Below are 14727 nucleotides of genomic sequence, written 5' to 3'. Positions count from 1 at the left end.
TTACATTGTTTAACACACATTTATTATTAGAAAACTGAAAATTTTAAACTAGTTTTGACACAAATTATATTATAATGAGAAGATTTGAATGAATAATTGAACAAATTATAAATGTTCAATTAAAAGCGAATGATAAACCAAAATAAGATAATATAATTCAGAGTAGAACACAGACATTTGTATTTTTTCTTTAGTTGAATTAAAAATTAAAATATTTAAATATGAGGTTGTCAATTTATTTCATGTAGTGTCATATTTAATAATTTTACTAGTAGCATAAGACTGGTGGCAGTATAAGTGATTTAAATTTCATAATCGAGGCACACACAAAATAAAAGAATAATGTTGAAAAAAAAAAAATAAACAAACATTAGAGCTACAAGAGAACCAAAAACCAGAATAGAATGATATTTAATTAGTTAAACTAAAATTTCAATCGTCATCATCTTCTTCATCTTCAGATTCTGCCTCAGCTAACCAAGTCAGCCAAGTATTTACTTGGAATAATGCTTTGCCTTTGCCCGGATATGCATCTGTTACATCTTCACGCCACTTTAAGAAAGCTTCTTCTTCAACAATTTCCAATTCATACATTAAATTGAACCATCTTAACAACAAGCCTTTGGGGAAATCAAGTGAAAAAAAATATGTTTGTAGTGCATAGATGGCATTCATTTGCAGATCATTTTGGTCATCAAAAAATGTTCTCATAATTGGCTTGAATTTTTCGAGGAGGCTCTTTTCTTTTTCCAAATCAGCTTTCGAGGCATTTACTTCAGTACTGTTGGTCTCTTGAGTTATAAATTTGACCATCACTGTGGTTAAGGCCGTTATAAAACCAGGATCGACATAATGGACGGGATCTAAATTTTCTTTAATCCATTTATAGAATTGAGTTGGGTTTGGATCACTAGTAATTTGTTTCCACAAGTCAGATTGTATACGCAGCAATGGGAAAAGGAAAGTTAAATTACGTTCTTGCAAAATTTCTGCAAGCTGTTCTTTAGTTCTTAAAGATTCGGGTAAAGTGTTAAGTAGATTGACTTTACTTTCTTTAAACACTGTTGTTAGTTCATTTTTTCCTATGACTTCATTTAATACTTGTAAGACCATTAAGAACGCTGGATATCTTTTACCATTCTCTGATACCTCTGCGAGTTCCGATATAGAAGCTACGTTTTGACAGATTTCAGCAGCATATTTGGAAAAACGTTTATATAATGTTTTATCATCATCAGACTCATACTCCGGTCCTTTCAATATAAAACGTTTTAAACAATCTATGGCAATAGATTCAGAAATAATACTTTGTTTCTTGGTCTCCTGAGTGAAACGGAATAGTAATTCTTCATCCAAATCAACTCTCTTACGAAACCGTTCAAAAAGAAGGACATACATAACATCTGCTAAAAATCGATCAGGCACCTTGATATCTGCAAATGCTTTTGCTGCTTTCATAGCATCCATAGATGGATCTGTGCCAAGTTTATCTAAAATATCTAATCCTTTCTTTATAGCTTCTTCTTTAGAAACTCCTTTATCTTTTTTCAGGTTTTTATGTTTATCATGTGAATTCTGTTTAATCTGAATTTGTTGTACTTCAGTTAGCTTTATTTGATTTGATTGACCTATATGAGTCATAGATAATGGTGGTGGTTTTATTTGAATTTGTTTACATAACATACTATTTGCAGCTGGACGTAAGGACATATCTTCAGGCTTAGTACCTTGTTGAACACGTAATAGTTTTTTAATATTTGGACCTAGATCTTTCATATTGTTATTGTTCATATTATTATTAGTATTGTTATTTTGCTGGGTATTAATTGTATAGTTTATTCTAGCTGGTGGATAATAGTTATTTCCAGAGTTAATATTTAATAGTCGTTGGTGGTTTTTGTGACCATTAACATTATAGTAATTACCCGAATTGGTAAAACCATTTATGGAATTAAATTTATCTGGCATTGTAGAATTGAATGGTAATACCGGAGTAGAACTTATCATATCATCTCGTATTTTTAGTGAGCGTCTGAACATTTCTTTAGACTGATTCACATTTTGCATTTGGTTGTTTCTCTGATTCTGCCCATTTGTCTCTCCACTCACGATATCAGTCACCTAGAAACAAATATTAAATTAATACCATTATTCATTATTAAGTTTATTATTTTAATTAAAAGTGTACTGAGTAAACATGATACTATTGTCCTATTAACAACTTTGAACTTTTGGTATTCGTTTTAATTAACAAACTAATTGTGGGGCTAGAAGAATCATCACTAAATGCTAGTGAAAAATGTGGAATATGTAAGCTTTTGTTATAGAACTTCTATTCTAGAGTGGGACTGTGGCCCATACCACCAGACTATTTCACACATACTATGCCAGTGCTCATAACATAAATTTAATGGGGCACCTGAGGACTTTGTAAATGCAACCCCTCACGCAATCGAGTGGATATAGAGAACCTAGACATCAACCTATGAATAATATGTACTCTCTATATCAATTTATATGTACTCAAATATCCTATATTTAATGTTATACTCTACGATATTTTGCCCACATTATGTTTCTTATAGCCTATAATCATTTTAACCAATATTAATACTATGTAATGGTTTTCGTTTATAGTCTATTGTCATTATTTACAAGCCATATGAATAAATATAAAAAATATAACTGTGGAATACTATCCTGATAATCTATGCCCTAAGCACTTGTGTTAAATTTGGGTATGTTTGACAACATTCAAGTTTGTGTACAAAGCTTAAGTTTAATTGGAGATTGAAATATACTTAAAATGTTACCATTTATGTGAAATGCTAATATACATATTTGGTGAAAATTTCAATGATCTACGATTATTAATTTTTGAGTTAAACCTAAAAAATAAAATTGATTTCCTTAAAAATTGGTTTTGCGTAAAAATTATCACTTTTGTTTTGTTTTTTTAATGCTTTCTAAGACTACTAGGAATTTTCAATTTTGACCTCCCAAAAGTACCAACTAAGTTCACTTTTCTATCAGAAAAGGTACCGATTGTTTCATCATTGCAATACCAATACAATATTTTGCGGCGAATAGAAGCATAATACTATGAAAGAGATGTTCTCATCAAAGTTTCTATCGCGCCAAACGAAAGAGAGGTTATACTCCACATATCTGCGCACTATAGCAACGTGCATGTGAAACATGGGAAAGAACAAAATGAGATGAAGAAAAACTTTCGAAGAAGAAGAAGAAGAAGAAAGTTTCGAGAGGAAAATGTTGAGGAATGTGTATGGGCCAGTGTATACTGTGGATTCAGGGGTATTCGAAAGAAGAAAGAATGACGACTTACAAAGACTTTATAGCCATCCAAGTATTTCCCAATTCATTCGTAGTATGAGGATAGAATGGGCGGGCGACGTTGTGGCAGGCAGAAGGATGCCTTCTCATGAGGAAGGTTATGATGGGGAACCCGATTGGAAAGATACCCCTGGGAAGACTGCACCAGAGATGGTTTGATACGGTGAAGAGAGACCTGTCCAAAATAAACAACACCTTCAGCATCGATATGGCAATGGATAGGGATCAGTGAAGAAGGATTGTGGAAGTGGCAAAGGACCTTAATGGTCCGTATTAGTAGGCCAGAAGAAGAAGAACAACAACAACAAAACTGTGTACCCCAATATAAGATAGAATTATTTCTTTTGATGTCTGTAAATATTAAATTAACAAAACTTATTGATTCAATAGTAACAAAAGTGCAATGTCATGAAAACTATGCTGTCAGTAAGAAAGAAAAGTGTGATTTTTTGAACTCTTTAATAATTATAAGAAATTAAATTCATATTTTCTTAGGTCATGTAAATACCTAATATAAAATAATGTTATTATATGTAACAGTAATGATAAGTGTAATAATAAGTTTTAAATACATAAAATAAATTAAGTAAATAATTAATTTAATACTATACCTACATAAACCTATACTGTTTGTTATTGTAATTATGAAACTATTGGTAAATTTGTAAATTTAGCTGTAAAGTTTTTACAATTTTAGAAACCATACAGAAAGTTTGTCAAACAAATGTTTAAGGGAAAAAAATACTCAACTGGGTGTTTCAAATTATAACTCTGGTCGGTTTTACTTCATAATCTAGCATTATTGTTAAAAGTTTAAAAAACATAAACAATAGCTAATAATATTTTTTATCAACAGAAATTGGGTACCTATTTAAGAAAAAACTATAACATTGAAACTAACCTGATCCATGAGCATTGGACCTTCTGTGGTAGTAGCTTTTCGTGGTACCCAGTTGTCCTTTCTCAATTGCATGGTGTCTAACAACATAAATTTGATTCTCAATGGCAGTTCAGGATATTCAGCATACTGAGCAATTCTATCAAAATACTGATTCATCAGTGGTTTTGCTTTTTCCGTGTCCAATATGCGACCACATGTTTTCATTATCTGACACAAGCATTCGAGGTCCTCCGCCGCGTCCTTGACATTGGACTTCCTCGGGAATAACTGTTGAATGCACAAGTGCAATATTTGTTCCGCCACGATCTCCAACTTGCCAAGTTCGCCGATGAAGCGTATGTTGCCCAACATCTTGCGCTTAGCCACCTATGAATCATATAATAGGTAATTTAAATTTTGTAAAATGTATGCTGCATAGATTAAATACATTTGAAAATATAAAAAATAGCAGTCTTTTTTTGACATAATAAATCAAGGTTTATAGGTAATATTAGATACTAGGTATATATTGTAAGGGAATTAAATAAGACATGTTTTTGTACAAGAATTACACTAAGTACTGTATAAATTAAATACTATAAATTTATCTCACCTGTCGTCGTTCTTCATCTTCTGGAGATAATGGTGTTCCATTGTCATTGTCAAACTCAGCTGTTGCTTTAGAACGGTTATCAAACTCGACCTTACACCTTTTTAGTAATAATTCGCGAAAAGTGTTTGGATCTTGGTCAATTAAGAAGTTTGATGCCTCGTCGCTGAGCCGTTTGCACAGCTGTGCGTACATAGAACTATACTTAGGTTCATCGAGAGCTTTTTCAAAAATCAAAAATATGACACCCTTCAGTACAACACTGGTGTTTAAGCCAATTTGCAAAATATCATCACTCAGTTTTTGGAATTTATCAGGCGTAAGCTTATTAAGAATGCCGCGCACCTTGCGAAACACGGCATCATTAGCGTCCTCTTGGGCGAGTGCATCGCGTCTGATTATCGAGGGAGGTATCCAACGCGGTTGCTGATTGGATTCGGAACGGGCGTCGTCCCTTCCTCCGAAGACACGAGAAGCACCCCCGCGTTCTGCGTAGACGTCCGTCGTGTCTTTACGTGTCACCTGCGGGGACGAATATGTCTCTTCCTCCCTAGTATCCAACGGCAAACTGGATATTTTAATATGAGACACCACTGTAGGTGTATTATGGTGGACTTTTGCAGGTAAATCTGAACTACACAATATCTTGATTATTGGTTGGGTATCACAGCTATAATTCCATGCAAATTTCTAAAAATATAAAAATATACACATAAATATTATATAAATCTAACAAATATACAAGGATGTATGAGGAATCATAAAATTGTAATTTAATAGTTTGAAATAAAAAGCCAAAGGGTAGGAATATGAATTACAACTAATCAACTTGATTGAAAACCAACACATGCCTATTTTAATTTTAATTATTTCTGTTATTCAAAGTAAATAGTAGTCAGTAAGTACTAGGTAGTGTCTATAAATTTTAAATGATTTTCTAAACTACTTAATTCAATTAAATAATAATAATACCTACATTACAATGTTAGGTACCTACTCGATAAATTATAAATATAATTATTAAAAAAATATACATATTAGTTACCTAATATTATTTATAGTTTTCAGAAATTCCTCGTTAAATTCTTAATTAGCTTTTATGCAATTGCTCGCAGATAAGAGAAAAATTCCCTTGATAATTTTTTAGAGATTTAATGTTATACCTAATATATTCTGGTGAATTATCTGCAACTGTAAATCTCAAATAATACATCTAGCCTTATTAAATCAAACATGATATAAATACTATAATTGATTAGTGATTATAATGTGTTATTTATTCAATGATTAAGAGTTTCAATAGTGGTTTAATTACTTAAGTACCTACATTTTAAAATTTTGGAGGTAACAAAAATTGAGCAACTTATCCTCCTTGCAATAGGTTATATAAATCTCATGATACTCTAGAGTGGAACTAAAATAAGATTGAGCATTTCCGAACCTACATTTTACTTGACATCTTATACCTAGACTTCACATAAATACCCAAAATGAAAATTAAATTTCAACAAAGATTTGAACACACGAATGTATTACATATTAAAATATTACATTAAATAACCTAGAAGACCTTTAGGTAAAAATGAAGTTTCTGGCAGACAAGCAAAATATATAAATATAATCCGACGTTTACACTACAGTCACACTAAATAGGTAGAATGAGGTTGACCGACGCTGGACGGCGGAAAAAACCCAAAAATAAAATATAACACAACGGCCGGATATCCGTGAGTAAGATTCGCGTGGAGTGGTAGGGTGTTTTACCTGCGGCGGCGACGTACGAAATTGTCGAGCGGGTAATCCCCGAAGAATCGCCGACAGTGACAGACCACTGCGAATATTCTAGGTTAAGATTGAGCAGCGGAACGCGGACACAATGGTGAATGGATCGCGCGCGTTGAACGTCATCGAGATTATTTATCTCGCACGTTATGGATCACCGGACGGAAGGCGCGCGCCGAGGACGAGGACAAGGACGGACCCGACGACGGCGAAAAAACCAGTGTTCACGACGCGGGCGGGACGGGGGAAGAGTGGCGGTGATGACGATCGTCGCCCCCTCAAACGGCACACCACCACCGTCGGAAAAAGGATACTTTTCAAACCTCGATGAGACTGTGTTCGATTACACAATACGTACGAAGACGCTCAATCGCCGAAAATTGAAACACCGTCGATCAACAGGTACAAGGAAAACGCATGAAATTACAACGCCTTGGGTTGAATTTACGTTTCCTGTACTCGAGACAACGACGACGACGGCTGCACACACACAGACATGAGCGCGCGATAGCGTAAACACATACAACGGACGTGTACACGCACACACATACACTCACACACACACGCACGCACACGATATCTGTCCTTTTCTCGTTACCTTTGTTTAGAAGAAATCCATCGCGGTAAGCAGAACGCTAGCTGCAAGGTAAGGCGTGCTGGTAGAACGAAGAACAAAAAAACGTAAAACACTTAAACGAAATGTACAACGAACGTCTACGTTTGATCGCGAATACAGAGGTTCGAACGGCGACGGGCAGTTAAAAAAATCAAAAATAGGAAGTATAAATAAAATATAAAAACAGTCTAGAATGTAACGTTTGTTAGTGCGTACTGTGTAACAGAAAATCGACTTACGTACTTGGCTGCAGCTGCGGTCGGTCTTTGTCGGGCAATCGTGATTCGTGACGGGAATTGATTGCGGGCCGTCGTCGTCGGTGGGGGTGGCGGCGTTGATGCCTCGACGGTGAGCTCGGACGACACGGGCGCACGGGACGACAACACTATCGACAATATACGGAATTACAATTCATGAGTAATTACGGACCCGACATCGGTCGTTGCGCGTGTGTGTCGCATTCTCGTTGACTATAGTATTCACCAAGCAGTAAGGACCACGACAACGGTGTCGGCAACCGCGTGCGATTGGCGTGACCAACGTAAACATTAAACAGCCCGACCGCGCGATTTTCGTTCACGAGGCACGGATACTCCCATGGTTTCGACAAACGCAGTGGTGTACTAGGATAGTGTCGGAAAAGTGTGTGCAGAAAGTTGTAGTGACTATAGTAAGTAAGTTGTAGTTGTCGTTGTCTCGCCCAAGTAAGAAGTAAGTTGTATGCACTGTGGTCAACGGGCGTCCTTGTTTGATTGTGGTTTCCCTCCTTTCCCAATATCAACTACAGCTACTAACGTATACTTCTACAAATAGTAGTACAATACGTGTGGTACAAGTCTACAACTCCCAGAGTCCGAGTACCCGACATATTCGGTCGTCGATCGCGTAGTGGTCATCCGCGCGTCACAAATCACAATGCGAGTATGCGACATTGGCCGTTGACCTATGGTGGCGATACACGCACAAGACGGCCATTGGGCCATTGACATTTTACACGGCCAAATACAACTATAAACACTATTACTATATTATTATTATTATTATTATTATTATTATTATTTTTATAACGTACTACTTAACACTCGCCTACCACGTCAATGACGTTTTTAATATTTTATTTTTTTTATTGATGCAGTACACTTCTACGTATTTTATAGGTATTCTCCATCAAGGGGGACGACTGGACAAGGGTTAATGTTATTGCACTGGGTAGGCTGGCTGATTCCAAAATGTAGAACATTTTATTTTTTATTTTATCAATTACGATGAAATAAGTAAGTATCTACGTCCTATATAGATTATAGATAGGTACATAAATATCATAGATAAATCATAAATGATTAAAATGATACCTAATACATAATAAACACGATTAACATATAATAAATTACACAAATCCCGTGTCACTGTGTTAGTGTACGAACTGATCGACCGATTTAATGCATTTTTTTTTATATTTGGTAAGTATGAGAATAGGTCGTAAAGTACCTATTTATCGCTCTCCTATACTAGATCAACTAGTAATTCTATTATAGTATTCTATAATATATTATAGGTGGATACTTGTTATTATAAACTATTAAATTAATACAATTTTAAGGATTGTACGAGCTGTGAAGATGTCTGCAATATCAGCTTTGAAATGCTAGAATATCTAATTATGAACCCTTTGTTCATAAGGTGTATATCTACTCTTTTTATGACTATATATTTATGTTAACTGCAACTATAATGGTACCTACATTTTATATAACAATATATTAATATTATTATAAACCATAGGTTAATGTATTCAATATTCATTAATAGGTATATAAGCATTATATAAAAATGTGTTTTAAACAAAACATTCCATTTTTGTTCGAATATTAATAAAATTTACTAACAAAAAGGTGGTTAAGTGGATGTCGCTCTGCTGTACAGTACGTTACAAGTGGGTCACTGTAATGGATGGTGTTAAATTTAAATTCAATGATATAATATCATTGTATAAGAAAAACGATTCTGAGCGAAAACGGTCAGTCAACCTATGATATATTTGATGATATTATTGTGAATAAAGTAATTTATATATAACCTATTTACGCGGAGCCTTGTTTTAAATTTTCAATCCTTAGCTATAAAAGTTAAACATTTTATAAATTTTTAACTACAAAATAATTATTAAATTTTAAATTTGATAAATTTTGTCAAAATTTTAACTTTAAATGCTTATAAAAAAAATTGTGCCTATGTATTATTAATATTTTTCAACTGTTATTGTAACAATATATCAGGAGCCTTGTATTAAACTTTCACGCTTTTTTACCCAACAAATAAAATTTTATTGATATTTATAGAAAAAAAAAACTAAAAAAATTGAAAACAGACAATGTCCGTAAACAGCTCAAAAAGAGTCAAAATATTTTCAAAATGATATGGTGTGTAGAAAATGAAAATATAAACATTCAGTAAAATTTTCTAAAAGATTTGTTGTAAAAATATGAATTTCAAACGCTCATAACAATTTAACTTGACTTTCTTGTAGACTTTTTTTTTTTTGATAACGGTAGACAAACTTATGGATAATTTTGTATTACATTTTCAAATCTTAGATTTAAAAAGAAACATTTTATGAATTCTTATCTCAAAATAATTTGCTAATTTTCGTGATTTTTCCGTATTTTGTCAAGATTTGAACTTTAAATGCTTATAAATAAAAACTAGGACTAAGGATTTTTAATTTTTTTCATCTGCCTTTGAAACAATAATCTAAGAAACTTCTATTGGATTTTCAAGCTTTTTTAACCAACAAATAAAATTTTATTGATATAAATTTTTTTGAGTTGAGAATTCATAAAAATTTTCTTTTTAAATCTAAGATTTGAAAATGTAATACAAGATTATCCATAAGTTTGTCTACCTTTATCAAAAAAAAAAATGTCTACAAGAAAGTCAAATTAAATTTTTACGAGCGTTTGAAATTCATATTTTTACAACATTTGATATTCACTCGATTTCTCGTGTAATTTCTCTTTTGTAGTTAAAAATGTATAAATAATGTTCAACTTTTATAGCTAAGGATTGAAAATTGAAAACAAGGCTCCTAGGCTCCACGTAAATAGGTTATATATAAATTACTTTATTCACAATAATATCATCAAATTTACTTGGTAATATCATAGGCTGACTGGCCGTTTTCGCTCAAAATCGTTTTTCTTATACAATGATATTATATCATCGAATTCAAATTTAGCACCATCCATTACAGTGACCCACTTGTAACCTACAGTACAGCAGAGCGACATCCACTTACCCACCTCTTTTCTTTGGTTTTTCACGGTGCTTTCGAAAACTACTGGGAAATGTTAACTTTTAACCCCCCCAAAGTACCAACTAGATTCACTTTCCTATCAGAAAAGTTACTGTTGAAGAAAATCCAAGCACTTTTACTGCCCTATAAAAGGTGATGACAGACATAAAAAAAAAATGAATAAAAAAAAAAAAACACACATCAATCATTGTAAAATCAATACATTCATCGCTTTGCTCAGAATCTAATATCATTGTATAAGAAAAAGGATTCTGAATGAAAACGGTCAGTCAGCACTCAGCCTATGATATTACTAAACACGAACTACGCTAGCTGTGTAGTAGTTCGTGTTACCAAGTATATTTTATGATATTATTGTGAATAAAGTAATTTATATATTTACTTATTTACGTAGAACCTTGTTTTAAATTCTAAATCCTTAGCTATAAAAGTTGAGCATTTTATACATTTTTAACTACAAAATAATTATAAATTTTAAATTTGATAAATGTTGTCAAAATTTGAACTTTTAATTTTTATGAAAAAAAAATTGTGCCTATCTATTTTTAATATTTTTTTACTGCTATTGTAACAATATATCTGGAGTCTTGTATTAAATGTTCACGCTTTTTTACCAAACGAATAAAATTTTATTGATATTTATAGAAAAAAAACTAAAAAATTGAATACTAACAATGTCCGTAAACAGCTCATGCTCATTGCTTCTGAATTCCCATTTTTTCTTAATTTTTACTCTTGTTTTTCGCGTTGCTTTTGAAAACTACTGGGAATACTTTTTACTTTTGACCCCCCAAAGTACCAACTTTAAAAGTTTTAACCTTAAAAGATTCACTTTCCTGTCAGAAAAGATACTGTTAAAGAAAATCTAAACATTTTTACTGTCCTAAAAGGTGATGACAGACACAAAAATTAAAATTAAAATTAAAAAAAGGTGGATAAGTGGATGTCGCTCTGCTGTACAGTAGGTTACAAGTGGGTCACTGTAATGGATGGTGTTAAATTTGAATTCAATGATATAATATCATTGTATAAGAAAAACGATTCTGAGCGAAAACGGTCAGTCAGCCTATGATATTACCAAGTATATTTGATGATATTATTGTGAATAAAGTAATTTATAAATAACCTATTTACGTGGAGCCTTGTTTTCAATTTTCAATCCTTAGCTATAAAAGTTGAACATTTTATAAATTTTTAACTACAAAATAATTATTAAATTATAAATTTGATAAATTCTGTCCAAATTTGATCTTTAAATGCTTATAAAAAAAAACTGTGCCTATGTATTTTCAATATTTTTCAACTGCTATTGTAAAAATATATCAGGAGTCTTGTAATAAATTTTTACACTTTTTGGCCCAACAGATAAAACTTTATTGATATTTATAGAAAAAAAAACTAAAAAAATTGAAAACTGAAAAAAAGCTCAAAAAGTGTCAAAATATTTTCAAAATTGTATGGTGTATAGGAAATGCTAATATAAACATTCAGTGAAATTTTCATGTATCTACAGTTATTCGTTTTTGAATTACAAGAAAATAAGGAAATCGGTACATGAGAAATCGAGTGAATATCTAATGTTGTAAAAATATGAATTTAAAACGCTCATAAAAATTTAATTTGACTTTCTTGTAGAAATTTTTTTTTTGATAAAGTTAGACAAACTTATGAGGAATCTTGTATTAGATTTTAAAATCTTAGATTTAAAAAGAAAATTTTTTATGAATTTCTAACTCAAAATAATTTGCAAATTTTCGTGATTTTTCCGTATTTTTTCAAGATTTGAACTTTAAACGTGTATAAAAAAAAACTGTGACTAAGGATTTTTAATTGTTTTCATCTGCCTTTGAAACAATAACCTAGGAGCCTTTTATTAAATTTTCAAGCTTTTTTACCCAACAAATAAAATTTTATTGATATTTATAGAAAAAAAATTTAAAAAAACTGAAAACTGACAATGTCCGTAAACAGTTCAAAAAAAGTCAAATTATTTTCAAAATTGTATTGTGTATAGAAAATGCAAATATAAACAACCAGTGAAAATTTCATGCATCTACGGTCATTTGTTTTAGAGTTACACCAATAACGAAAATCGATTTTGTTAAAAATCGATTTTGCGTAAAAATTCCCGTTTTTCCTTAATTTTTCTTTTGTTTTTCACATCGCTTTTGAAAACTACTGGGAAATTAAAATTTTGACCTCCCCAATGCACCAACGATATTCACTTTCCCATCGAACAAGATACTGAAGTCGAAAATCGAAGCATTATTTCGACTACTTATCGTGTACACAGACACAAAAATAAAAAAAAAAATAAAAAAAAAAATAAAAAAAAAAATAAAAAAAAAAACACACATCATTGTAAAATCAATACATTTATCGTTTCACTCAGAATCTAAAAAAAACACACATCATTGTAAAATCAATATATTCACCGTTCCAATCAGAATCTAAAAATATGTATTGTATATTTTGCAATTTAGTATTTAAGAAATTGAAATATTACTTATTTTATTCAAAAATGAATGTTGAGATTATAGTATAAACAATTTTTGAATGTGAATTAAATCAAATTGATACGTATTTATTTTAGATTCTGAGTGGAACGATGAATGTATTGATTTTACAATGATGTGTGTTTTTTTTTTTATTTTTGTGTGTGTCATCACCTTTTAGGACAGTAAAAGTGCTTGGATTTTCTTCAAAAGTAACTTTTCTGATAGGAAAGTGAATCTAATTGGTACTTTGGGGATCAAAAGTAAAAATTTCCCAGTAGTTATCAAAAGCGACGAGCAAAACAAAAGAAAAATTAAGAAAAAACGGGAATTTTTATGCAAAATCTGTTTTTGAGAAAATCGATTTTGGTTTTTGGTGTAACTCTAAAATACATAACTGTGGAGACATGACATTTTGACTGAATGTTTATAATTACATTTCCTATACACCAAAACATTTTCCAAATATTTTGACTTATTTTGAGCTGTTTACGAACATAGTCAATTTCCATTTTTTTTAGTTTATTTTTCTATAAATATCAATAAAATTTTATCTGTTGAGTAAAAAAGCTTGAAAATTTAATAGAAGGCTCCTAGGTTATTGTTTCAAAGGCAGATGAAAAAAATTAAAAATCCTTATTCACAGTTTTTATTTATAAGCATTTAAAGTTCAAATATTGACAAAATACGGAAAAATCACGAAAATTAGCAAATTATTTTGAGATAAGAATTCATAAAAATTTTTCTTTTTAAATCTAAGATTTTAAAATGTAATACAAGATTATCCATAAGTTTGTCTACCTTTATCAAAAAAAAAAATGTCTACAAAAAAGTCAAATTAAATTTTTATGAGCGTTTGAAATTTATATTTTTACAACATTTGATATTCACTCGATTTCTCGTGTAACAATTTTTTTATTTTGTTGTAATTAAAAACGTATGACTGTAGATACTTGAAAAATTCACTGAATGTTTATATTAGCATTTTCTATACTTGATAAGAATTTGAAAATAATTTGACACTTTTTGAACTGTTTACGGACATTGTCTGTTTTCAATTTTTTTAGTTTTTTTTTTCTATAAATATCATTAAAATTTTATTTGTTGGGTAGAAAAGCGTGAAAAATTAATGCAAGGCTCCTGATTTATTGTTACAATAGCAGTTGAAAAATATTGAAAATATATAGGCACAATTTTTTTTTATAAGCATTTAAAGTTAAAATTTTGGCAAAATTTATCAAATTTAATAATTATTTTGTAGTTAAAAATTTATAAAATGTTCAACTTTTGTAGCTAAGGATTAAAAATTTAAAACAAGGTTCCACGTAAATAAGTAAATATATAAATTATTTTATTCACAATAATATCATCAAATATATCATAGGCTGACTGACCGTTTTCGCTCAGAATCGTTTTTCTTATACCATTTTATTATATCATTGAATTCACATTTAACACCATCCATTACAGTGACCCACTTGTAACATACTGTACAGCAGAGGGACATCCATTTACCCACCTTTTTTAATTATAATATTTTGTCTTTAAAATGGCTGAGTAATATTTATCTATTAGCTTTGCAAAAATTGGTGTACTTAGATTATAACCTAACATAATATTTTGGTATGTTGGTCACTCTTATATTAAACTCATACGTCATGATATGAGATAGATATC

General features: G+C 31.0%; 1 protein-coding gene across 2 annotated transcripts; it reads right to left on the bottom strand.

Annotated features, from left to right (window-relative positions):
* LOC132948399 (eukaryotic translation initiation factor 4 gamma 2) lies at window positions 1-7647 on the bottom strand. 2 transcript variants are annotated; one of them, XM_061018836.1, is made up of 4 exons: window positions 7486-7647; window positions 4848-5534; window positions 4256-4621; window positions 1-2121 (listed from the first exon to the last, which is right to left on the bottom strand). In XM_061018836.1, the coding sequence occupies exons 2-4, from the start codon at window positions 5037-5039 to the stop codon at window positions 433-435; spliced, it is 2247 nt and encodes a 748-aa protein (XP_060874819.1). In that variant the 5' UTR covers window positions 5040-5534; window positions 7486-7647; the 3' UTR covers window positions 1-432. The 2 variants fall into 2 exon arrangements, with proteins under 2 accessions (XP_060874819.1, XP_060874820.1); XM_061018837.1 differs by having other exon boundaries at window positions 7482-7634.
* Window positions 7648-14727: the final 7080 nt, after the last annotated feature.

Source organism: Metopolophium dirhodum, chromosome 7, assembly GCF_019925205.1.
Source record: "Metopolophium dirhodum isolate CAU chromosome 7, ASM1992520v1, whole genome shotgun sequence".
NCBI classification, from domain to species: domain Eukaryota; kingdom Metazoa; phylum Arthropoda; class Insecta; order Hemiptera; family Aphididae; genus Metopolophium; species Metopolophium dirhodum.
This window is presented reverse-complemented; position numbering and strand designations above follow the sequence as displayed.

Bases quoted from the DNA above. Each gene is read 5' to 3' on its own strand.
- LOC132948399 (XM_061018836.1), bottom strand. From the start codon at position 5,039: ATGTACGCACAGCTGTGCAAACGGCTCAGCGACGAGGCATCAAACTTC. The intron at 4,622-4,847 runs GTGAGATAAATT...TATGATTCATAG, and splicing joins AAGATGAAGAACGACGACAG to GTGGCTAAGCGCAAGATGTT. The intron at 2,122-4,255 runs GTTAGTTTCAAT...ATTTGTTTCTAG, and splicing joins GTCCAATGCTCATGGATCAG to GTGACTGATATCGTGAGTGG.